The sequence below is a fragment of the Lepisma saccharinum genome, chromosome 2, assembly GCF_977018435.1.
Source record: "Lepisma saccharinum chromosome 2, izLepSacc3.1, whole genome shotgun sequence".
Classification (NCBI taxonomy): Eukaryota; Metazoa; Arthropoda; class Insecta; order Zygentoma; family Lepismatidae; genus Lepisma; species Lepisma saccharinum.
Window position 1 is genome coordinate 30,005,077 of NC_139230.1, and position 25,245 is coordinate 30,030,321.

General features: G+C 38.4%; 1 protein-coding gene across 2 annotated transcripts in view; it reads left to right on the plus strand.

The window, feature by feature from the left end:
• Positions 1 to 25,245, plus strand: part of LOC145983981 (transketolase) — a 109,308-nt gene that overhangs the window by 47,656 nt on the left and 36,407 nt on the right. Inside the window, exons 1-3 of one of the 2 annotated variants that reach the window (XM_083117223.1) lie at positions 9,206 to 9,366; positions 22,696 to 22,841; positions 24,546 to 24,735. In XM_083117223.1, coding sequence (XP_082973349.1) covers positions 9,266 to 9,366; positions 22,696 to 22,841; positions 24,546 to 24,735 — 437 coding nt within the window. In that variant the 5' untranslated portion in view covers positions 9,206 to 9,265. Of the gene's footprint in view, positions 1 to 9,205; positions 9,367 to 22,695; positions 22,842 to 24,545; positions 24,736 to 25,245 lie in introns of those variants that run through there. The other variant, XM_083117222.1, reaches the window with a different exon arrangement.

Here is a 25,245-nt window from a genome sequence, read left to right on the forward strand (position 1 = left end):
GATAAGAGGAAGCAGCTGAGAAGGAACGGCTCCAGTGAAACATCCAAGTTTGAATTACATCCGTGGGGTCGTTCTCCAGTCAAGCGCGAAAGGGTGAAGCGTGCAGCCTGTGCTGACAACCTTTCGTTCGGGTTTCCACTACGATAACAAAAAAGTATTTTGCGAGAGTGGCGAAGGATCTAAGCGGGGGAGGGTCGTCGCTTCCCGCTTCCAAATTTGAAGGTTGATGGACGGCGGGCACTACGGTTAATTTCGTTTGCGGAGCAATTTTCATTAACAAATATATTAAAGTTAAAATATTCTGATTAATTGTAATTTTTCAGTGTCCAAATTAGAACATGCTAATGAAAATCAGCACTTACAAAATTGATTTAATGATATTGGCCAGAGGATACTAGAGACTCCATTAGATCCATCAGTTGTCAACTAATTTAAACCAAGTTCTATATTTGTCAACAAGCCTAGACATAATTGAACAAATACTCTATGATTATGCCATCATTTATTTATTAATATCAAATTTCAAGACTACATATTAATTAACGTATAAAGTTTTTTTAAAAAAAATAGAAAGGTATGTACGAGTAAAACTGTTGGGATTGGGGGTATCGTCTTTTTAAAGACGAAATTACCGATCCTCGGGCTCACGAAGTTTGAGAACCACTGATATAGAGACTCCTCCTCCTCCTCCTCCTCCCCCTCTCCCTCCCCCTCTCCCTCCCCCTCTCCCTCCCCCATTCTGTCTGTAATTTGCGGCTCTTGAACTCGCCCACAAGGGACTCACATCCTGCCTTGACATAGATGCTAAAACTTTTCTTTAAATTATAAGTCCACGTCATGCTTCGAATTGTAGGTAAATTATATGTCTCCTTTCACTAGCCTTGGTAGATCAGAAACATGAACGTGCTCTCTCGCGTTCGTTTGGTTTTTTTTTTTTTTATCTCGTCGTCTCCTTGCCCTCTATTCCCTATCGAGATTGCTCTAACATCACACATATACGAATCTAATCTCTGGGAGTCCCTAGAACTCTGAGAAATCAAGAACGTTGAGTAGTGAGCGAATTAAGTTATTGCTCCACGGAATGAATTTCATTGCCTAATTCAGATATAAACAGGAAGTGTATATACTACATATTTTCAGTTCGATAGAGGCACGTAGTGGTTTGGATTCACCTTTAAACTGTATATCCACTCCCGATTAGCGTTACTGTGGATAAAGTGGACTAAAACTCAAATTAACAAACTACATATCGTAAGTTGTTTTTTTTAAGTCCGCTTTTTGCTTAGATATTCTAGCCGGTGCTGGACCTACAGTTTAAACAGTTTAAAGTGGGATCTACCCAGTATAGTGTGCCTCCACCTGAAATCTAACAGATCTTGCATATCACTCAGTTGAGTTAACCCAGAATAGTAAAAGCGATAGGAGCGTATTTTTGATTACACCACCTCCATCTACGGCCGAGGTCGAGAACATTCGGAGATTTATATACCGACATCCTAATGTTCCTCCATGGTACGATGTTTACCTTGGGATAACAATACATTTTAGATATGAGTGGGTTATGGGAAGATAGTGATAGAAGTAAAAAGGAATCGTATCCGCTTTGAAGTGTCATTTTGAGAAAACTTCGGTCAAGATACAGGAGTGAATCCTAGATAGTATGTCAGTACTGTATCATTATATGATTTGATTTTTTTTTAATGTTATTAGCGTCGCTTGTCTGCAGATTTTGGCTAATCGCGACGGTGAGGATGAGTTATGATATGATGACACTCAGAAAGAACACCCATGCCCAGCCGGGATTCGAACCCGGCACCCCTGATGTAGTAGCGCTCTGTGCTAACCACTCCCGCCACGGAGGTCGGCTCGTCTATGATATGATTACAGTGACAGTGTGATATGCGTTTTTGATGATATTACCGTAGAAATATTTTAAAGAGTGACCTAGTAAGTCCAATTTTATCGATTTTCTGTTGTCGATGGTATTAAATAGCTCCGTCAGTGTAGTTTTGTATGGTGTACCTGTACAGATGGAAAACGCATTAAGTCCTGAAAAATGTGAAAATTTAAAAATGGTATACAAGGGGAAAGTAACGAGTCTTGAAAGTTTGAATTTGTTCTCTTGCGAAAACAGGACTTAACCAGGTTTTTCCCCCTAGATTCTTCATGTGTATCTTTATATTCAGTGGTTTCTTTCATAACGCTACTATCAGCACCGGAAGTGGAAAGTTCGGAATGTTTTCTTGGGCCTTGGAGATAGGCGGGCGATACTTGTGTGATTCAACATTGAAGCAGTGAAACGGGTATAGAGGATGCTGCATTGAACACCCGATTCCATATTTTATTCCTTCTCTGGATTACTTCCCTTCATTCATCCAATCTCTCTCTTCCCACACCTCTCCCTGGGTGTCTCGAGAGCAGATTACCAGTAACGCCGAAAATTCGGAAAGGGTCATACATACAACATTTATATATGTCCGTAGGTTCGTTTACAATGCAATACACAAGTACAGAAAGTGAATAAACTACTGGTAATTGGCAGTACTTTAGTTCAGGAAGTTAATTCATCAAAGCATTAGCTTGGAGGATTACATCGATTTGTTATATGCTGTTTCTATTTATATATTTACAAAGCGTTTCCGTAGGTGTATTGATCAAATCCACAAAATTCCTTACCATTGTACATTCACCTCAATTAGTACTCCGGCAGTTTGTTTTTTATACAACATATTTGCAGAATATACAATTCAATTTACAGGTGTATCAATATACGCTGTATAAAACAACTTATTAAACGAACTCTAAATCAGGATATGGACAGTATTTTACGCTTAGAACCTCCGAGGCGGCCATCTTGGATTCCCGACGCCATATACCTTCTCTTGACACATTGTCCAGCAAAACACCTAGTATTATACTTATGATTGCATGCCTCAAAATGAAGGCATCCTCCATACACATGTCTTCCCTTCATTCAAAAATCCAACGAACCTATAAATGGTCAAAATGACTTCTGAATGAGATATGGTCAATTTTCTTTGTTAATGTCTTCAGAGGCAGACATCTTTGATGTATAACGTCACACGGGCCATGCGACACAATAGTAGGCATCAACAAAGTATTACAGGCAGTATTGTTTTGCCATTTATATGCCGGAATGTCAAGTAAAGTGCAAAATATCGCTTAGAATCCTTGCAGAAAAGGATACGGAATATTTTAATTGGATATATCTCCATAACAGTGCAAGATATAAAAAAAACTGTAAGAATATTTTTTGTTCCATTTTCAATTCTGAATAAAATATGTCTGTATGCAAACTTGTCAAAAACTCATTTTAAAGGAGTTATGATCGATTTCATTTGTTGGTGCGTGAATCGGCGGCCATCTTTAATTTATGGGCATCTAGAAAACTTGGGCCCGGTATGCCAGATGTCTACCCAAGATTTTTTTCCTTTCTTTAGGCATGCCCTAACAGTATCAAAGAGAAAACGGGTCCGTGTCGAAATCTTACACCCTCGATTTCGCAGGTGATTTTTTTTATGAAGATTATGTGCTGCTAATTCTGAATAATAAAATTCTGGAGCGCGGAAATATGTATTTACGACTCTACAGCCGTTTGAAGTTGAGATGTAGCCGTTGCGAGGTGGTTGCCGTGTTCAAATTTCCCACCGATTCCGGACTTCGCCCCTGGAGTAATTAAGTTACCGTCTCCTTCCGCTAACGCGGCCCCGCCTTTCTATATAGAGTCCCTTTTGAAGGTATGTTAGAAACTGCCCGGAGCCACCTGCCCCCAATAAGCCCTATTTTTCGCACTGACACATTTATGCACCAAAGAAATAAGGCTGAAATTAAACCTCAAAAGGTAACTTGTCTCTTTTTCCCAAGTGCAGGCTGAATTGCAGGTCGAAGTTAATTTGAAAGTCCAAAAGAGAAGTAAGTCGTATGTCACAAGTCTTTGTTGCCCTTTTCAACAGAATACTACCCTCCCCTTTCCGTACCATCATACAAATAAGAAGTTGCAAATAATCCCATCCCACAACTCATTCAGAAAATACAACCCTCCCCTTTTCTGGCCCGCAGTTGCGAAGAGAAATGTTCATGATGATCCACAAGATAACGTTGTCACACAAATCAATTCCAATGTCTGAAATCTCCAACCCGCCAATACGTAATACAAAAAACATATCGCAAATTATTCCATTGTCAATCATAAGAAGAGAAAGAAAATGTGTAGACGTGCACCTGTGACATGAATCGGGTATCCATTATGGAAGCCCCGAAAAGCCGTATAGACGCTACGTACGTAAGGAACTTCAATATATATAAAAAACGTAAGTTTCGTAGCCGTAGAGGTAAAAAAAATACCTTCCGCGCTATTTAGAAACACCCTTTGGTACAAGAAACTTATTTATTTGACGAAACTATTTGAAATGTTTGCGAAATCCATGGTGTAAAATATCGGCACGGAGCCGAGAAAACTCGTCCACCTCAAAATTTCTGCGGGTCTTATGACCAGGGACTGGACTATTATGACACGACTCGGAAATACCTTATACGTATGTGCATGTCTTTACTAATGGGGAACTTGGGGCTTCCAAAGACGGGTTGACTTTACCAAATGCTACATTTATTTTCCATCAATCAATCTAGCCACCATAAATGGTCTAAACTCTCGAAGAAAGGAGAGACAAGGGACATGAAAGTTCCTCGTCGTTCTAAAAGTGGTTAAGAAACTGTTTTTTGTGTTACGCTAACCCGGCGTTTGTATAGTCAGGGCTGAAGTCCGTGGAAGTTCACCCCGTAGAACTGGAATTTTCCACGAACTATGAAGCTAAGCCTAGGGGAATCTCATGTTCAGTAAAAGCTTAATCAAATTAATGAATTAATTTGTAATAACATATAACGTATAAAAATACAAATATGAAAACATTTTATTTACCCCTTCACCTTCGCCAGCAATTAATTAATATAACACAAAAACCAGTAAAGATCAATCCGATCTTTACAAGAACACAATTTAAAAGGATTTACAATTATTAACGCTACAAACCAACGGTTCTTAACTTTTGGTGTGAGGACCCCAAGGGTTTCACCTGTCCCGTGGGTCCTCGAAGGCTTTAAGATATGTTACAAGTTTTTGTACTTGTTGGTACAGTAAAATATTGGTTGGTTGGAGTAAAATATTAAAATAAATTATAAATAAAACGATTTAAAAGTTAAATGTGTTTCACAGCTTGCTAGAGCTAAGAATGAACAATATATTTGTATTTCTTTTATTAATATTAGATTGATTGAGTTGTTGTTTTAAGTCCACTTATGCACAGTAAGGCTAATCGGGATTGGACCTACAGTTTAAAGTGGGATCCGAACCACTATGTGCCTTCACAGGGTATAATATTAGAGATTCTTTATAAAACTTCTTAATGTACAGTCACCGGCAATAAAAATGTGACACCTAGATCCTGAAATACTCGTTTCCCTGCAAGACATTATGTGTGTTGACTAACTCTACGGCGGTGGTAGAAGTTACCATTAAAAATTTGCTATTGAAATGCACTTATTGCCGTAGAGTTAGGCAACACGCATAACTCCTTGCAGGGAAGAAAGTATTTCAAGATATAGGTGTCCCATTTCTATTGCCGGTGACTGTATATTTCCAGATCAAATAAAGCTAATGCAGCCCATCTGTGTTAGTCGTGAACTTTCACGCAATCGTAAAACAGCGAAGTAATAAAAAAATAACGCATGCAACGCAGTTTCAAGACTTTATTATAAAATTATGAATATTGTGGTAATAAAAACCTTAATGATCAGCTTCAAATAAACGTTTTATGCATTTTTGGACTTCAAATATTGAGTTAATTTCTGGGGCTCCGCAACAATAAAAAATAATGAAAGGTGGCCCTTGGTAAATTGAAGGTTGAGAACCGGTGCAATAAACTATTCGAAGAGGGGCAAAGAGAAGCGAATTGTTATCTTGCCGCCCAGAATGGAATTTGGCAGGGACCCTTTATCCTTTGTCCGCCCAAGGGTGCGAAGGTTTGGGCTGATCTTTCGAAACGTGTTTCAGACTAGTTGAAATTCTTTGAATTATTTTCCAGCTCTTGTCCCCAAGTTTTACCTTGGACTTTGTGAAAAGCTTACAAGCTACATTTTGTCGTATTTTCTGCGGGCTCTCTTCTATTTTGAATTAAGCATTTGCCACATTTTCCTACATAAAACGTATGATCATTTTGCTGGTTACAGACGCCGACATGTATGTACGATGTTGTACTGACTTATCCCGTGCTGGATAATATTGGAACATATTAGCTTGCTTTTATCATCTATCCCTTATTACAACCAATGACATTTTAATTATTATTATTATTAATAATAACAACAATAACAATAACAACAATCACCTAATAATTTCGAAACTAAGCTTTCAGTTCTGCGTGGTCCTTGGCAGTACCGGCTTCTGCCTATTCGCACATTCGCACGTGCACACCCAAATAAATCTGTAATGCAAATCATTATGAGTATTTATTGAACTCTATCTCCTTCGAAACATCAAGTGTTCCCACGCCGCTCCACCAAGAGAGATGGTGGAGAAGCCTGCGATCAGTGATATCAACCCGCGTAGACCACGCCGCGATCGGGGCAGGAACTCAATGGTAGTTTCGTTCGTTATGACGCTGTTGCAGCAGTCGCGTAGAGGACGCTGATTGGGTGTTTTGGCTTGAGCACCGTGTGAGGGGAGGTTGCATCATTTAGGAAGGCTGAGAACACAGCGATCTGTGTGCGAGCAAATGTAGTGTTGCAAACCCATTCCATTGGAGATCGTGTGACGGAGTCGATGGAACCCATACATCATCGCAAATTGAGGGATTTTTTTTCTTATGAAAGGGAAAATTCGATGGTATATTGTCCCGAGCATAACAGGGGAAGAAAAGGAGGAGAGGGCAACTGAAACCAAAACGGGTGTTTTAAGCATGCCTTTGCTTCGTCCATCTTGGTCAAAATAAACGGTCTCTGTGGCGCAGCAGCCGAATTATCAACCCGCGGGGAGGGAGCGTGCATCAAATAGTCGGCTGTTTTGCATTGTGTGGCTGTTACTGCGTTAAAAAATTATTTAACGCTGTCAAAAGGTCGTTCCTGTTTCAGTGCAAAGTGTTTGATTTCATGGGAAACTGTACGTAGCGAAAGCAGACTTAACGTTATTAAATTTTTGGAGGGAAGTTAGCTACAAAGCCTGTAGCAACTGCAGTAATATATGGATACGGCGGAAGAGAAGGAAAATTCTGAAGTACGATTACGAAGCAGGGCAGTGTGAACTTAATGAGTACTGTTATTTGCTTTAACATTTAACATTCTTGATTTCGCTTGATTTGCTTGGTTTGATCAGGCTGTCATTAGAAATAAACAACAGCTAGATAGATTACAACTGATTTCCTCCATGTGATAGTTGGATCGGCTTCTTTGTGTACGCCAATGTTATTATTCTCCTTGTTCATTAATATCAGCAGAGCGGGGTCAAAGTTTTTACGAAATATTTTGCCAATCGACAATAGTATTGATGTTGTAGATCGGTATTTCTATGTTTTGAGTGATTTTATCAAGTTATCGAATGCTGAATTACATACTGCACAATAACATCGCTCTTCTCGTGACTGGCTGGATAATTTCCGAAATATTTGATATTTGTAAATAAATTCGTGTGAAAAAAATCATGAAATTCGTATAACTCTGTCACAGCCTCATTTTCAGTGAAAGGTGATCAAAACTTGGGTTGCCAATATATTAAGCTTCATTATGTACGCAAAAACGGGTGTGAGTATTCCACAGGGGTGGTATAACACTGGACGATAGACTGAAGTGCACACCCATAGAGCCAGACCACGAGCCACCACTGATCCGTGGTCAAAGTACAAAATTTGCTAGGAATCGGAAGCCAGTTGTGATTTCCAGGCGTTAGCAAATACATTAATTTTGCCTTTGTTCAAGGAGTGAATTCTTTCTTTCTTTTTCTCTATTTTTTTCCATCGCCACTACCTAACATTGAATTGAATTGTTGTTTTAAGTCCACTTTATGCACAGAAAGGCTAATCAGGACTGGACCTACAGTTTAAAGTGGGATCCGAACCACTACGTGTCTCCATCACTACCTAACAGAGCACACAAAAATTAAAAAGAGTGTTTTGAAGTAATAGTTACTTTTCTAGTAAGGCTAACTGTAACTCAGTTATTTTTCCTGATAACCAGGAACGAAAATTAAGTTACTTTTCTATACGTGCCAATGAACAAAATGGTGGTTTACTAAAAAATGGAAATGAAATTTTAATCGTCACATAAAAATACTCCCATCAATTGGAAATTGAAATTTTATATTTTCGGAAGCACTCTGATATGATTTGCTTCCGTATATCCTGCATGAAGAAGCGCTTGAAGTGGAGATTGTTAGGTTGGGGGTGTTTAGCCGAGACTGGAGCTACCTGGGAGGATGCTCTTGTGTTTTAACGGTGAGACAGTTGGGGGGATACTAGCCCCCACATCCCCACTCACATCGAGCACTGGTATGTATGTTTGTTTGAGATGTTTTGTTTTTTTTATCCTCACCTTATGGGCACAGAGAGGCTAATGGGAACTGGAACTACAGTTTAAAGTGGGATCCAAACCACTGTGTGCCTCCACCAGGTGTCGAACCCGGGACCTCATTTTTTTACAATGCCGCCCACGACTTTGCCTCAGCGCCATCGGGGAAGCCCGAGCACTGCTTTGAACTGTTACATTTTTCTTTAAAGTTTATTTTACTTCACGTTTTGTGCCTCTTGGCTAATTTGCGAAAATGGGGATGAGTGATGAAATGATGAAATTGATTAATGGACATTCACAAACAACCAAGCCCGAGCGGGATTCGAACCCGGGACCCTTGGCGTCGCAGCGCGATTCTATGAACTGTTATAAACATTTCATTCGCTGTATACGTGGCAGTTCCGTGTATAAAATACCACAGACTGGAAATGATAAGTAATTTGTGATATTATGTAACAACTGCGAAATATATCTTTTCGCTGCGGACGGACAGGAAAATATTTCATGACGTTCCGTCGTGCAGTTTCCACAACCTGTTGCTTCTGGATCTGCTGTAGCCAGACGCGTCTACCACGCATGCGCAGATTGGTTGACCGCTTCGCCCTCATACGGCATAAAATGCAGTCTGCAATTGATCGTAACCTTCATTCGTATTTGGTTGTAGGAAAGGGCATAGAACGTTCTGAAAGCAATGAGTGCGGCACAGGGTCGACCTAATGTTCAGGAATTGCAGGATATTGCCCATAAGTTGAGGATTCATAGTATACAGTCGACATCAGCTTCAAAATCGGGGTAAGTTCTTTTTTATTTTATGTAAGTGTTTAAGCATTAAGAAACATGTTCTGAATTCCGTCTATTTTCTCTGGTTTTGAGTATAATACGGAAAGTATAAAATGTATGGAGGCCAGCACATAGTAACGCGTTTGTGGAGAGAGCCTTTCTCCCCCTTCAACTGGTTTGTGTGTAAAACACTGAAATAATATAATTTCGAATCACGTGTTTTTCTGCTGTAAGGCACGTGCTAAAATTGCACGATGTGCTTACTCATGTCCCAAAGGAGCAGACTCAAAGATAAAAATTAATCAATAGTGTTATTTCTGTTAATGATATTCAGGTTTGTCAGCTCTTGTGGGGTCTCCCGATGCTGTAGCTTGCCTCGTAATCAAGGCATGCTCGATCCCCGGTGCAGGCACATTTCAGTGGTTGGGATGCCGCTTTGAACTGTAGGTCCAGTCCAATCTGAACTCAACATTCAGTGAGCTAAAAGCAAATTTTTGTTAGCTCTGCGAGTGTTCTAGGTAGAAATATAAACATCCTGTTATGTAATGTGTTTTTAAAAAACATTCTAGACAATATTGGCAACTAGGACAACTCGTTAGAAAATACATTTGTATTTTGTATAGTTTGAACGAGAGAAGTGGTCTGGGGCTGCTGTCTTCCTCTGGCAACATTACACCAAATTTCCGAACTTGTTTCCTAACCTGTGGAACAGGTTTAACGTTTCACCCTGGGATGAGGGTTGCACCACACAAAAGGCTGGAATCAACCTCGTAAGAATTGTTCTTGATTAGCGCGGCATTGGGCTTCTAGGAAATATCTAATCCCCCTGATGTATGAGTCAGGAGTTCGCGTGTGCATGGGCTAATTTGCCATAAATGATCTCCCTGTAATAACTTCACATTAAGAAATATAAACACGAAATAAACGAGACTGCAGGTCGAAAACTATGAACTTGTTCCTTATCTGCACGCATAGATGTTAATTTCCGTGTTTTGTGCTTCATGAACACTAGCGGTTTCCATGGTAATTCTCAAGTAGTAAATCCCAACAGTTTCAATTCCAGGTTAGCTCGTCAACTGCAGACACCAGTCATAATCGAGCGATTGGCATTGTTCGACACTGCTGGTTATGAGTAATTTTTCTTTTTATTCATTGTTAAAGGATAGTTCGGCTTGCGGACGCCAGTACTAAAACTACAATCCTGTATGCGTGGCCGTAACCTTTGGGGCCTAACTGGTTGAGCAGAATCGAACTTTTGACAATTCTGGGAAAGGGGACCAGAATTGAAACTTTGGTAAAAATTTACTTTACATCTCAAGTACCAACAAGTTAACACTAGTCTAGTCTGTAGGGCGTCTGACTTGTCACGCGGGAGACCCAGGTTAGTTTCCCGGGGTGGGTGATCTAAGGTGTGGATTTTTCCGGCCTTGTCCTTGCATAAAACGGCTCTGGGGTTCACCCAGCCTCAAAGAAATAGGTGCCTGGGGACAACCCTCTGGAATGAATGCGGCCAGAGCGTGGTGCTGATCACACACCTCCAAAAGTGGCAAGAGGTCGACAATGTGTGTGGGGGAACTTTACATTTAGCTTACCCATAACTTGTACATTTTAATAAACCTGAAAACTTTGTTGGAGCAACCCCCCCCCCCTTTGCCGCTGCCAAGTTACACCTGTATATGCCCACATGTGTATTCAGATTTTCATGATTGCGGGAGTTGCTGAATACGTGGCACATTATTCTGAAAGTCGAATGGTTACGAGCCGCTTTGGCGGCTAAGTGGTGGACTCTATTTCGCCACCAGAGAATTACTTGTTCGAGCCCCGGTGGAATGAAGCATGGAATGTTTTGCGAGCGTCACCCAGTTTCATCTAATAGCTATTAGCGAAAGCGGTAGTAAAAGCGCCTCTATCCTCAAATACTGGTCAGAGATCAGATAATTTCATGCCGGCGGTGTGGCAGACCTTCGAACTCGCCACCGAAGTTTCCGGGTGGAAAAAGTGTCAGAAAAAGCAACGCTAAATAACAAAAATACAAATAAATTCATGGTGTAACCCAAACCAATGCACTGGCGATCTCCCTCCCAGAGTTACATTTTGATATTTTTGTAAGCTTTGTGGAAACTTTTACTAATTCTCATCCAAACACTGTTGTTCATGGGAGCGATTTTACAATACCGGGAATTTCGCCATTTTGTTTGAAATTCGACATACTCACTAAATTAGGGCTCCTAATCACGAATCTGAAGTTAAAATTTGGCGCTCACGTGTCAAACTTGCAAAATAAGAGGGTCTGTCATCGCAACCGACAATGCACAATTGCTCATTATTTATTGCAAGATTTTCCGTTTCGAATACTTAAAGAACTATATATATATATATTCCTGATATTACTACGACCCTAAAATTTAACTATGGTTCCTAACCTAACCTAACCACGTGCCAATGGTTCGTGGGACTAGCGCCAATGGTCCGTGGGGCTAGCCATAATTCAGGAATTTCTATACGTGAGCGCCAAATTTTAAGTGCAGATTCGTGATTAGGAGACCCAAATTAGTAAGTATCCGAAATTTCACACAAATTGGAGAAATTCCCTGTATTGTTAAATTATACCGAACAAATATAATAGTATACATTGTACTCGTGTATTATTACAATTGAAGCATCACTTTAAAAAATCTCCTTTTGATGGGAGCATAAAATGTCTTTTGCACAAGGGATGTTGAAATTTGGGCACAAATTATAAAGGTCCGTGCAAAGCAAGTAGTGTTGCAAAACATGAAATTCACGCTCACCTAGGATTTAAATTTAAATCGAACTCGCTTATTACAGTTTTAATCTCCGGGAAACTTCTCAAATTAGTTTATTCTCTTATTTTTCACATTGGTACTTATATTCTGCATTGCTGAGGATTCGTGAAGGTGGCATTTGGCTTTTTTCACGCAAATAATCTCGACATATCGAATAATTCTAGTTTGTTAGTTTTCACTTGCGTTACACGCACGTTGTCGATGATCAGTGGTTATGCAGTGTTGCAAACTTCATCGAAAAATACCTACTTTCGTGTTACTGATTTTGTATTTTTTTCCAGGTTCGAAAACCCCACGAAACATCCACAGATAGCCCCACACACCATTCATAAATAGCCCCACGAACAATGCACGGCAAGGTTAGGTTAGGCAAATATAGTTAAAATTGTTATTCAACATCAGAAAAATTCGAGATAATTCGGCAACGTTTACACAGGGACAAAACTGCGTGGTTAGAAATACTGCCTGGACGTTACGTCATTGATGGTTATCAGTGGCGTAGCATGGACATTTCGGGCGGGAACGCAAAGTCCGAAGGAAGAGTCGGCCCTTTCTTGCTTAATAATTTACTTATGGTATTAGTCGCCACAGGTATTATTTGCCTGAAGGAAGCTGGGTTTTCAATAAAACATCATTGCATGTTTTAGCTAGAAAATTAGAAGCCTCACTATGCCACAGATGTTTCGAACTCTGGTGTTCTATACCTTTTTTTATATCTTTCTGCATGACGCAAGTAATTAAAAACCTACCTGAATCACAAGCGCCTCTGCACAACAGTAGACGTCATTGTTGTGGATGATGCAACTACTGATTGATTTGGTTTATTTTATTTCGCGTTTCTACCACTTTTGGTTAATTGCGAATATGAATGAGTGATGAAATTGATGAAGGGACACTTGACAAAGAACACCCGTGCTCACGCCGGGATTCGAACCAGGGACCTCTGTCGTCTTGGCGCACTGTGAAAAGCAGAGTGGATGATCCAAATATCGTACACTCTACTGACGTAACAGTGCCGATTAGTAATTCAGACCACTGTTTATTACATCTTGAGAATGCTGATAAACATTTTAAAATAATTTTCTCCAGAGACCATTCGATGTTAAGAGTTTTCAAATGAGTGCTAAACATTTCCATTCACACAATATTAAGTAGTTAGATAATAACGAAAAAATGCAATAAAAAAATAATAGTTTTGCGGGTTAAGTGGTAGAGCAGCCACAGGCTGAATTTCTACCACGAGGACTTCACCAAATTATTTGACAAAAACTGTGTTGATCTTTTAGTTTCTAATACACATCGCTGTTCGTGCGATAAATTATACAATGCAGTGGCCATTAAGAAGCAGTATATTTGAGATTGGTAAAGTTACGTCAGTCAATATTTCGTATTGTAGCATCACATAGCACAAGTTGCATGAGCACGAAGAACCGGGTAGGAATTCTGCCGCTGTCGTCTGCTTCAGAAGGCAGGAAGGGTAACATGAACCAATCACGGTAGACCTCTCGTACGCTGGCGTAAGAGAGCCCATTTACGCGCGTGCTGTAGAAATGGAAGCTTTCCCTTCATAAAGGCAGCAAGGAATATATGTCCTGTACGCCGAACCTGCTCGGCGTCCGGCCGGGAAAGGCATTGGAAAGAGATGCTAGAACGAGTGTTGAGAGTGGAGCGTTGCAAGCGGATCGCGAAAAATAGCCATTATAATGCCATGAAGGTCAAACATATATGAAATTAGTCACGTTTTACTTTATAATCACAGCATTTAAGCATTTTTGAAATTTTAAATCTGGGAACGACGGGCGTACTATAACGCTACGCCACTGATGGTTATATATATATATATATATATATAATGTGTGTGTGTGTGTGTGATTTTAATACATTACATAATCAATTCATCCGCCCCATAACAAACAGCAAAATTATTAAATTGTCTTTGAAATGTGTGCGCTCCTTTTCCTCCAAACCAAACTGTATAGCAGCAGTTGTACTTAGTTTTTACTTCTGTCTCTGGTACTTTACAATGCATTACAGAAAATAAATTTTTCGATCCTAATTTTTGCAAATGAAAACCGTATTGATTCAAGGACACTCTTGCCGCCCCCTAACTACAGCTGTGAATTTGACAAGACTGTTAGAAAGGCAGATAATTTGAAAAGTTGAAGTCGAGAGTGCAATTGCCCCTCTGTGCCCTCCCTGCAGGTGCTCCGGGCCGTCTGGAAGAAATAATGCAAGGAAGACGTGAAAACAAGTTACATCTTGAGTATCCTTTTGTCTCGCTACTCTTAGATTAGTCTTGCTTTCATTTACTTCAATGTTTGCCCCACCTAAAATTTATTTCCGTCTAAGGTTGGGAATAGGCAATGGCCCCTTGTGGTTGCGCCACTACACTCCCTTCCCCCGTAGTTGCTTTGAACTTTCATCGGCATGAAAATATTTCATTTTCTTTAAGAGCATAATATCGTTTAATAACAAAGATAAGATTCCTCTACACTAAATTTCTAGGTGAAAGTATAATAATGTAGGGGCATGGAACTTCTGATGGGGGACAAAGATGGCCACGCCTCCCCTTCGTATACCTTGCTTGTTCCTTCGTGGGGAAAAATGTGCGAACCTCCGTGAATAGGGTAGCCCCCCCCCCCCCCCCTCATGTGCACGCCTATGTGCGCCAATTGTACGTTTGTTGTTAGTACTGTGTAAAATTTCTGTAAAACATTGCATACAATTAGTGACAATGTTGTTCCATCTGGAAATGCCGGTAATTTTTCGTGTTCAAGCTCCTTGCACAGTCGACACAAGAAGATATGGAGAAAAGGCGAAATTTTGCGGTGTAGATCCATATGAACTGGATGATAACGAAATGAAAAGAGGCCTAAACCTTTCGCCAACTCTAGTTCGTGTTTAATTACTTGACCCAGCTACCTGGAATCAATTAGTTTTCGTATTTATTAGTGGTTCGGACTCGGCTTGAAATATTTACATCCAGTATAGATTTACTAATATTTTAAAGGTTCTGCCTTTATCGTCTCTGTTTCCCTTTAAGGTTTGTTGAAGCCAATGATAAATAGGTAGACAGCAGACTCGCCGCCAACGAGTGAAGCCACACAGGAGATCTGAGTACGGCAAGAACCCGTTGACTGTATGCCCGGTAGCCGTAATTATGGTTATTTTTCGCAGTGCATATCACTGCATAACCCTGGAAAAGCCAGGATCGGATGTTTCCTTTCATAGATAAGTATTTCTTAGGGGTGTGCGGCATCCCGAAAAGTCGGGACCGGGATCGGAAAAAAAAATTCCCGTCCCGATCCAGACTTTTCGGCATCCCAAGCAGTCGGGAAAGACCGAATGGTCATTTTAAAAAGTCGTTATTTCTCGACGTTTTCTGCATTTTAGTGTCTGGAAATTATCGTAATTTCTTATTCGAGAAATGCAAAAACAATCACTTAAGGTTAAAATGACGTAGAATTTGAGATTTCCAGATCTTCGGGAAATTTCGACCAAAAAAAAAAAAATTGTCCCGCACATCCCTAGTATTTATTAATTGTGTACCCCCCCAATTCCTCAAGAAGCATAGGCGCAGACTCCATGGGGCTTGGGGGGCTCGAGACCCCCCCCCCCAATGTTAGCGATGTTGGGGCAGAGCTCCCCAAATAATTTTGCTTAAGAGGATCTAATGTATTATTTTGCTTCTCTTGTAAAGTTTACTCTGAATTGTGCCACATGAACTTAACTTTAAATACACATTTGAAATGTTCTAGACCATCAACTATGGGGGGCTGAGACCGCTAAACCATGAAGTTTGGGGGTGGGGGCTATGTTCAGAGACAGCAAAACACATGACTTATTACTATATACTAAGTATGTAATTATGAGTATTGTTAAAAATTTATTGAAAAGAGTTTCAAAAGACGATGTGCATGAACTAGGGTAGTGGTTTGGACGTTCGGGCTACAAATGGCTCTCACATGACATTCAGAACGAGATCTTTGATATATTTGGGAGATCTGTTTGCGCTCCGTGGTAGCAGATATTAAAAGTCATGAATATTTTGCTATTATGGTTGAAACTTGTGACATATCCATCCATGGACAATTAATATTCTGCATTCGAACTGTGAATAAAAATTTTGATATTTTTGAGGAATTCATGGGCTTTAATAAGATTCCAAACACTGAGGCCAAAACTTAAAAAAGGGAAAGAGTGAGTCATTCATTAATTTATTTCAGTGATCAGAGCCACCCCAATAATTTTGACAAGCCCCTGTCAAGAAGTATATACATTATGGGCAAAAAATATTGTCAATCTTGCCCCCCCCCCTACTCCCAAATATTTATATGAAGTTGGGGCACACATGTGTTATCTAGGTATTAATATTTCCCCTCGAGATCAAGGTGTTTTTGTGTGCAGCTTGAACATAGTTTGAAAACTTCTTAAGCGAAAGAAGACAAGTAGGCCTATTCCTTTTTAATTAATGGCAGGCCGCAGTTTGAAAGCCCCTAGATTAGTCTGTTAACTTGTCAAACAAAATGCAACCTAGGTAAATACATTTTTTTTAAGAGGAATAATGTGGCAACATTTTTCATAGCTACTGCGCAGTTGAAAAACCCCTGGAATTACCCATTAAAACTTCTTTAAGGCAAGGGAGGTTATTTTCTTTGGAAAATGTACAATTAACATTGTTGTTGTGCGATTTTAAAGAATTTTAGATCCTGTTAACATTACAAACGTTTCTATTATTATTTATTAATAAATTAATCGAACTGAATGGAATATTTATGTTCAGGCACATATACAGAAATATATTTGAGGGTCTGAACCAAATAATAATAATAATGTTTAAAATTATACGTTAATATAATTGATAGGTTTATTCATAATTTGTGTAAATAAATTAATATTGTATTGTTATTACATGAATAGATAAAAATAATAATTTAAGAATAGAGATATAAGTTTGTATTAATTATGTAGCTTGCTCATAGTTACGATTGACAAAATTTGTTAAAACATTTCTCGCAAGGAACAAAAAGTAAAGAATGGGATATTTTTTTAAAAAATATACAGAATGGAATGTTAGATTCAATTAACAAAAAGTAAAGTTCGTGAATAATATCTTTTGCACATTATCATAAAAAGTAGTGTGCATAAATCTTCTTTGGTACTACCATACAAAGCCGTATGATTGCAATATAAACCTTGCCTTTCAGTAAGTTTGGTGGAAATAAATACAGATGGTAAAGAAGCACATTTTAATTATTTTTAGTACTTTCTAAGTCTTTCGGGGGATCCGGACCCCCTGAATGACCCTAAATGCATCCTTGTTTATGTTGCATTAAGGCAGTGGTTTGTTTAACCTGCTAATTATAATCTTTCAGATTACTTTCCTTAAAAAAGATACACTTTACATGGTACGGGAAGGGTTTTCGCCCGACTTTCCATTAATTTAATAGCATGAATTTTATTGCATAGAAGTAACTCGCAATGTGTTACGAATTCATTTTCCATCGTTAAAACATTGTTCCCAACACAAAAACTTAAAAAAAGAACTCAACATTCGTAAGCATAGCTGTCAATGGAGCGTCCCGCTCTTTCTGCCATACATGGATGCACGCATGAGTGGCTTCAGCTGCGACCGTTGCGGAGATGCGGAGTTAGCGATCTAGCCATATATATATATATATCATTGGTTCAAGCGCTGTAACTTAAAATGTTGCGTTGCTCAAAAACAGTAACTTCACTCCTTGCTTTAACAGTTCGGATATACTGGCCACTGGTTAACACAGTGCACTACGATGGTCCCGGGTTCGAATACCAGCCTGAGCATGGGTGTTCTCATAAGTTCTGTTCTTTCTCGGAAAATCAGAGGATGAACGTAAGTTTGTTAAACAACTGAATACGGCACAGTGCAATCGTAAACAAGGTTGAAATCTCCTGCCCGCCAGCTTGAATTCCGTATGTTTACGAGAACCGGCCGCAATCATGGCTACTCGATCCCCCAATGCAACAGTTTGTGACGTAGGTGAAACACCCCTCTATTGTCCCGTTTATCTCTGGAGCAAGCAAACTAAAACAAGTCTGCGCATACTGCTCATGAACACGTGAGAGGTAACTGAACTGCATGGAGGGGGTGAAAAATACATCAGCTACCAGCCTTAGCAGCAACGTGTACTGCTTCTGTCCACTAGATTCACCCCCTCTTCTCTGCCGCTATGTGTGGCCTTACTTCAGAGATAACTGGGGACAGAGTATAGATCCATGAGGCCCTTACAACTTTAAAGGTGAAAATAGACAATTTCCATTTCTCGTAAGCTTCTACACTTAAAGCAACATGCTTTTTATAACTTTTTTTTTTGGCTAGTCGAGTCTTTGTCACTGAACCCTAGAAAAATGGGTATGCAGCCCTGCATTGTCACAGGCGTTTCTTCCTGTTATAACATACTAAAGGCGTTAGTGCTCTACAGAAACTTTCACTTTCTACAATCTAAATTTCATGCAGCTGCACCTCATGAAATACAGTGTTTAAATTAATTACTTGAATTTTTTTTTTTATTATTTCTTTATGCATTTGTTGCATCAATTTCCTGAGTAAGAGATTGACAGGAAATCTGTAAACAGTTGGTCTTACAAATACAATAAATACAACGGGTGAGGCGCTCTTCTAGAGTTATGGGCTGGGTTTTGAGGAAGTAGAAAGCATCTCCACATCTTTATTGGGGTCATTCCATGTCAAGTGAAACAATGAAAAACACCTGACCATCTCTACTTTTATTGATACTTTTTTTTTTTTTTTTTTTTTCTTTTCTTTTCTTTCTGCTTTGAATATAGTACCCTGCTTCGGCTTGCGAGCTCTGGGTTTATGGTACCAGACCGACCAGTCACTCGTAAGTCTTAAGTTAGCTAATTTGTGAAACAAGAAATAAACCACTGATATTTAATTTTACCTTGTATTTGAAAAATATACCTTACCAATAGTCACTACGTTTTACAAAACCGTGGTATCAACTTTTCTTCTAATACTGTTCTTGTGTCAGAGAATGTGATGTGTGCTTATAAAATTATTTTAGCGACGCTCGTATAAAGTTTTAACAATCGCGGGAAACTCGCAACGCGACGTCCGACGGCACTACTCCTAACCGAGGAAATCTTTCCGCGCCGAGAAAGTTAATGTTACTCCTTTTCTGTTCCCAACCGCACTGTTCTCGTTCATTTCGCACCACTCACCCCATTGCAACTCTAAGTCTGTGATTGGTCTTTGCATAATCACACTATGCAATGTTATGCCAATAGCATTCAAGCTCTTAACCGCCTAGCGACAGCTTCTATTGCGCCACTATGCAAAACCCGCTCACTGTAATCCAACACTCTTCCTACGCACTATTCCTGTTCCTCGTAATCACCCTTTCGTCCTACGTGTGCGTTATTTTTACGTGACCCAAAGTAATCGGTCACAAGTTTGTGACGTAGGTGAAACACCCCTCTATTGTCCCGTTTATCTCTGGAGCAAGCAAACTAAAACAAGTCTGCGCATACTGCTCATGAACACGTGAGAGGTAACTGAACTGCATGGAGGGGGTGAAAAATACATCAGCTACCAGCCTTAGCAGCAACGTGTACTGCTTCTGTCCACTAGATTCACCCCCTCTTCTCTGCCGCTATGTGTGGCCTTACTTCAGAGATAACTGGGGACAGAGTATAGATCCATGAGGCCCTTACAACTTTAAAGGTGAAAATAGACAATTTCCATTTCTCGTAAGCTTCTACACTTAAAGCAACATGCTTTTTATAACTTTTTTTTTTGGCTAGTCGAGTCTTTGTCACTGAACCCTAGAAAAATGGGTATGCAGCCCTGCATTGTCACAGGCGTTTCTTCCTGTTATAACATACTAAAGGCGTTAGTGCTCTACAGAAACTTTCACTTTCTACAATCTAAATTTCATGCAGCTGCACCTCATGAAATACAGTGTTTAAATTAATTACTTGAATTTTTTTTTTTATTATTTCTTTATGCATTTGTTGCATCAATTTCCTGAGTAAGAGATTGACAGGAAATCTGTAAACAGTTGGTCTTACAAATACAATAAATACAACGGGTGAGGTGCTCTTCTAGAGTTATGGGCTGGGTTTTGAGGAAGTAGAAAGCATCTCCACATCTTTATTGGGGTCATTCCATGTCAAGTGAAACAATGAAAAACACCTGACCATCTCTACTTTTATTGATACTTAATTGTCATGAAGTACCACCTAAGGTAGGAAAAATTGCAGATTTGTATCTGTTCTCCAGTTAGAACCCTCTGAAATATGAAAAGAAACAATTTTCGGCACACATGCAATCACAAAAATTCTCATAAATCAAGCTAGAATTGACATAGAATGTTGGGAAGAACCAAATTGTTGCTTTTGCTATGAGCTTTAGATATATCACATGACTACTTTTTAAATTTCTTTCATTGCAAGGTCATTCAAACTTTTTTGAAAATCTAATTTTTCAAAAACCTATATTTTGAATTTTAAAAAAAATACACAAACATACATATTTCAACATCAAGTATTAGAAGTTTATGGTATCGCAATGGGATCATAGTTTTTGACATGTATAAACAAATATTATATACTAGGTAAGACCATATGACACGGGGAATATTGCAATGTAAATTCCATTCCTTTGTAAAGGGACTAGTATGTTGTTTAACAAATTGGCCAAATGTTGATATAATTGGTACATAAGGGGCGTAACTTATTAGAGGCTCTTTTTTGGGGGGGGAGGGCAAGTTTTTAACAAATATTTGTTAAAAAATAATTTTTTAAAACATTAAATTTAATATTTAAAAATATATTTTAAAATTCAATTAAAAAAACTTTACTATATATATATAAACTGTCAAAAATGAACCAAATATATCAAAAAATGAGATAAACTTTATTTGAAATGTTATGACATTGAACAAAATAGAAATGTAGAGGTTCATTAGTTAACATAAACAACATAAATAAACTTATATTTTGCGCTCATCGATATGGCCCCTTTAGCATGTATCACAGCTTGACATAATTTCGGCATTCGAGACACTAAAAGATGTCTGGAAAAATATTGGACACTAAACAATACAAAATTTAAACACTGCCACAAACTTCTATGATTCGTTGGAACCATCATATGAACCTTTCTGTCAAACTCGTCCCACAGTTTCTCAATCGGGTTTAGATCGGGTGATTGTAGAGGCCACATAATCACAGAATTTTTTGCCTCTCCTTTGTTTTTAAATAGTTCGAACACAGTTTGGACATGTTTTGGGTCATTGTCCTGTTGAAATAGAAATCCCTTTCCAATAGTCTTCGTTCCAGATGGCACTTCATTACGTACTAAGATATTATGGTACATGGTACATGTTTTTGTCCATAGTTGACTTTATTTGCACCAAATCTCCAACTTTTCCTCCTCCAAAACCACCCCAGACCATGACATTACCTCCTCCATGTTTAGTAGTGTGACTCAAACAACTGTCAAGCATTCGTTCTCAGACCTTTCTTTGAACGTATAATAGTCTTTTTGTTCCAAACAATTCAAACTTCGATTCATCAGTCCATAACACTTTGTTCCACTGTCTTAATGTCCATGTTTGATGTGTCAGCCCACTTCAGACGTTTCACTTTATTTTGAGGCTGCAAGAAAGGTTTTCGAAATTTGATATGAAACAAGGAATAAGTGCAACATTCAGTATACACATACAGGTTCAACTTGTCACGTCTATCTGGGTTTTCATATAAAATAAGACTGTGTATGCTCCGAATTAAAAATGTAGGCTGTTCTAACTTATTGACATACATCAGACATTCCAGAATAGTCAAAACTGATATTTGAGTTTCATAACATAAATCACAGATAATGACTTTGGGCAAAGACTTTTACTTTCCTTCTTTCTTTCCTTCTTTCTTTGCATGCTAGTATGTATATAAAATATATATATATATTGTAAAGTTTCTTTTTTTTTTTTAATTAACTGAAAATTAGTCTTGACACTAGGACTTCTAATGTTTTGGAAATATTACTGTAAACTGTTGTAAAGAAAAACTGTAATGTGCTCTTATTTTCCTAATACTATGCTGAAAATTATGTTCGGAGTTAGAAACTAATTTTAATATCTGGGAGATTTTAAGTATAGCCTTCCAGCCAAATTGTGGAAGGAAACATATGGCATTGCCCTTCCACTCAGCTAAAAATAACTTTATTTATGTAATAGGTAGTTTGTGTAGCTAATTTACAGAAGTAGACCTACGTATAGCCCATAGATTTATTCTAACTTTTCTAAAGATAATACAAAGCCACGTACATTCAGTTCATTGTATAAAAGCAGAGTTGAGCAAGTTACTCAAAGTAATGCATTACCTCCATTTGCTTCCAGAAGTAGATGTTAAAAATTAATAATGTAGAACTATTATTAGCTTATAAAATGCTTCTAATTAAATTTATTACTTCATTTATTTTAATGTATAATTTTTAAGACAAACTTTACAAATAAAATAATTTTCTTTATAGACATCCAACATCATGTTCTTCGATGGCAGAAATTATGTCCGTGCTCTACTTTCATACGATGCGATACAAAGTTTCAGTGCCAAAGGACCCTTCAAGTGACAGATTTGTCCTCTCTAAGGGACATGCAGCTCCAATTTTATATGCAGGTTTGCGTAATATATAGTTATGAAAATTACAATGTAGACCTAAATATGAACAATCTTAATTGGTTAAGGTTGCTTTAGAAGTTACGGAAGTGAGAATTTGTAAAGAATTCAATCTAATAGTTGTGGAATTTGATATAGGATGGTATCCTATAAAATTTTTGCTATATTAGAAGTAAATAATTCTTTCGGTAGATTTAAAAAATTGCAAAAAGAAACAAAAAAAACTTCTGAACAAATTAATAAATGAAATATCATTTGAAAACATTTTCTACTAGTACAGCCAGTGTCTGTTGCAGTTCAGTAATAGAAAGTAGGACTTTCCCTATCGTTGTTTGCTCTATATAAATTATCATTCCTTAGATGCTAAGCATTTCACCTGTTTGTAGTATGTATGGCCCGATATGAAATTTTGGTCTATTCTGCATAACCCATGTTGATTGTAACAAACCTGCCTTTAAGCCCATTTTTCATTGTATATTCTTCTAGTCACATAGCAATGACAAAGCCTGTTATATATTCAAATAAGTTTGCCAAATCTTGACATTGCTGTCCCTGATCCATAATTTCGAAGCAATTATCTTCCTTGTGTGTACTACATAGCTGGTCCAAAACTTTTATAGTGATCCATGCTCTTCATCCCTGTACTGACAGCCCCATAATGATAAGCGATAAAAAATGTGATTCATGTAGTGAAGTGCATGATGTCTTTAGTTATTTATGCATATGCTTTTATTAACTGCAAACATTTTACACAATCCGTGCATTCACCATTCATTCACATTAGATGTATTTCCAATCAACCAAACAGAATATATCCTAATAAGGTGCAAGTTGTCTTAATATTCTAATAAACACCTAGTCTGTTTATCCTAGTTCAGTTGCTGCCATTAAGTGGTCAGTCATCAGCAGGCTGTTGTTGCCAAACATATTTCGTAATAACGTGGTGGTGACTGATTGTGCTGTTGCAAATATCCTTTGAAAGGTCAAGAAATAGACAAATTAGAGACAAAATTATTTTCTCTAGCTGCCAGAAATACCTGCCCCTTCATGCTGATTCAAATTTGGAGGCTGCACAGGTGAGTCCCCTCTCATCAGCTTTGATTTCTACTAGATTTCTCACTTAATCTCTGGTGAACCCTGATCGAAAAACCATCTTCCCAGGTGCTTGCCAGAAAGTTGCAAACTTCAGGAGAACCTCTTGTGGCCCAATGTAATTGATGCCAGGGCCAGGTACTTGTCTGTGGACTTCAGATTGAGAAACCCTCAACTACAGGAAGAACAAGTAATCAGTATGTCCACTGCAGAATATACCCTCAAAACAACACATTTTGTAAAAAGTGACATCGTAAATTACAATGTTATTTTTAGACCTGAGATGATAATTGTAAGAAAACTGTTAGTTTCTTATTCATAGAATTTCCACAGTGTTGGAAAAAGTTTTGATTGGAAAACCTGAGATCAGTACATGAGAATTTTATCTTGAAAGTAGTAGCTGATTTTATCACAATCAGCATACTGTCCTTGTGCTTGCTTTGCACGGAATTAAATTCTCCTTAGTAAGTTGCTGATCTGTACATTTTGTTGCACAGAGGACTCAAGTCTGCAAGGACACTTCTCAATTTTTTTTTAACATTTATGTTGTCAGTGGCATTGCCTCAAACTGACTTTGACTTCCAATACTTAAAGAAGGTTTTTTATTTGCAGCATGGGCTGAAGCAGGGCTCTTTCCAGCTTCTGATCTCCTGAATTTGAGGAAAATTGATAGTGATCTGGAAGGTCATCCAACTCCAAGACTGAACTTCATTGATGTAGGAACTGGTTCCCTTGGCCAAGGCTTGTCTGTAGCATGTGGAATGGCATATGTTGGAAAGTATTATGACAAAGCCTCATACAGGTAATTAACTCCTTCCTGATATGTACTCTTTGCAACATCTTATTTGACTGCCCCGAAACATTCTAAGTCCTGAATTCGTAAACTTGGCAACATTGTACTTCAGTGCAAGCAAGCAAACTTTGACTTGGTCCCTCAACTAGACAAATAACTCTTTTTAATTTTGCAGATTTGCCGATCACAGAAAAAGTAAATTGCATAAAGAATTTTTACGGTTCTAGTGGATGTAGTTTTTAAGTGCAAAGTATTTCCGACCAAAGTATTTCCGAAACATAATTCCAACATAATTAAGATTTTTTGCAGTAGCATCCAGGTAAAACAGCGATAGCGAAAAATCGGGGAAGGCCAGCCTGGCTCGGTAGCACAGGTTGGAGTCCTGGTAGAATACATATACTGTGTGTGCCCAATTTAAAATAAACTTATTTTTTTTGGGTTTAATTGTGTATTGTTTAGGAATGAAGAATGAAAAAATGACTAGCTTAGGAAGAACTGATCAAAAGTTGGCTACTTTTA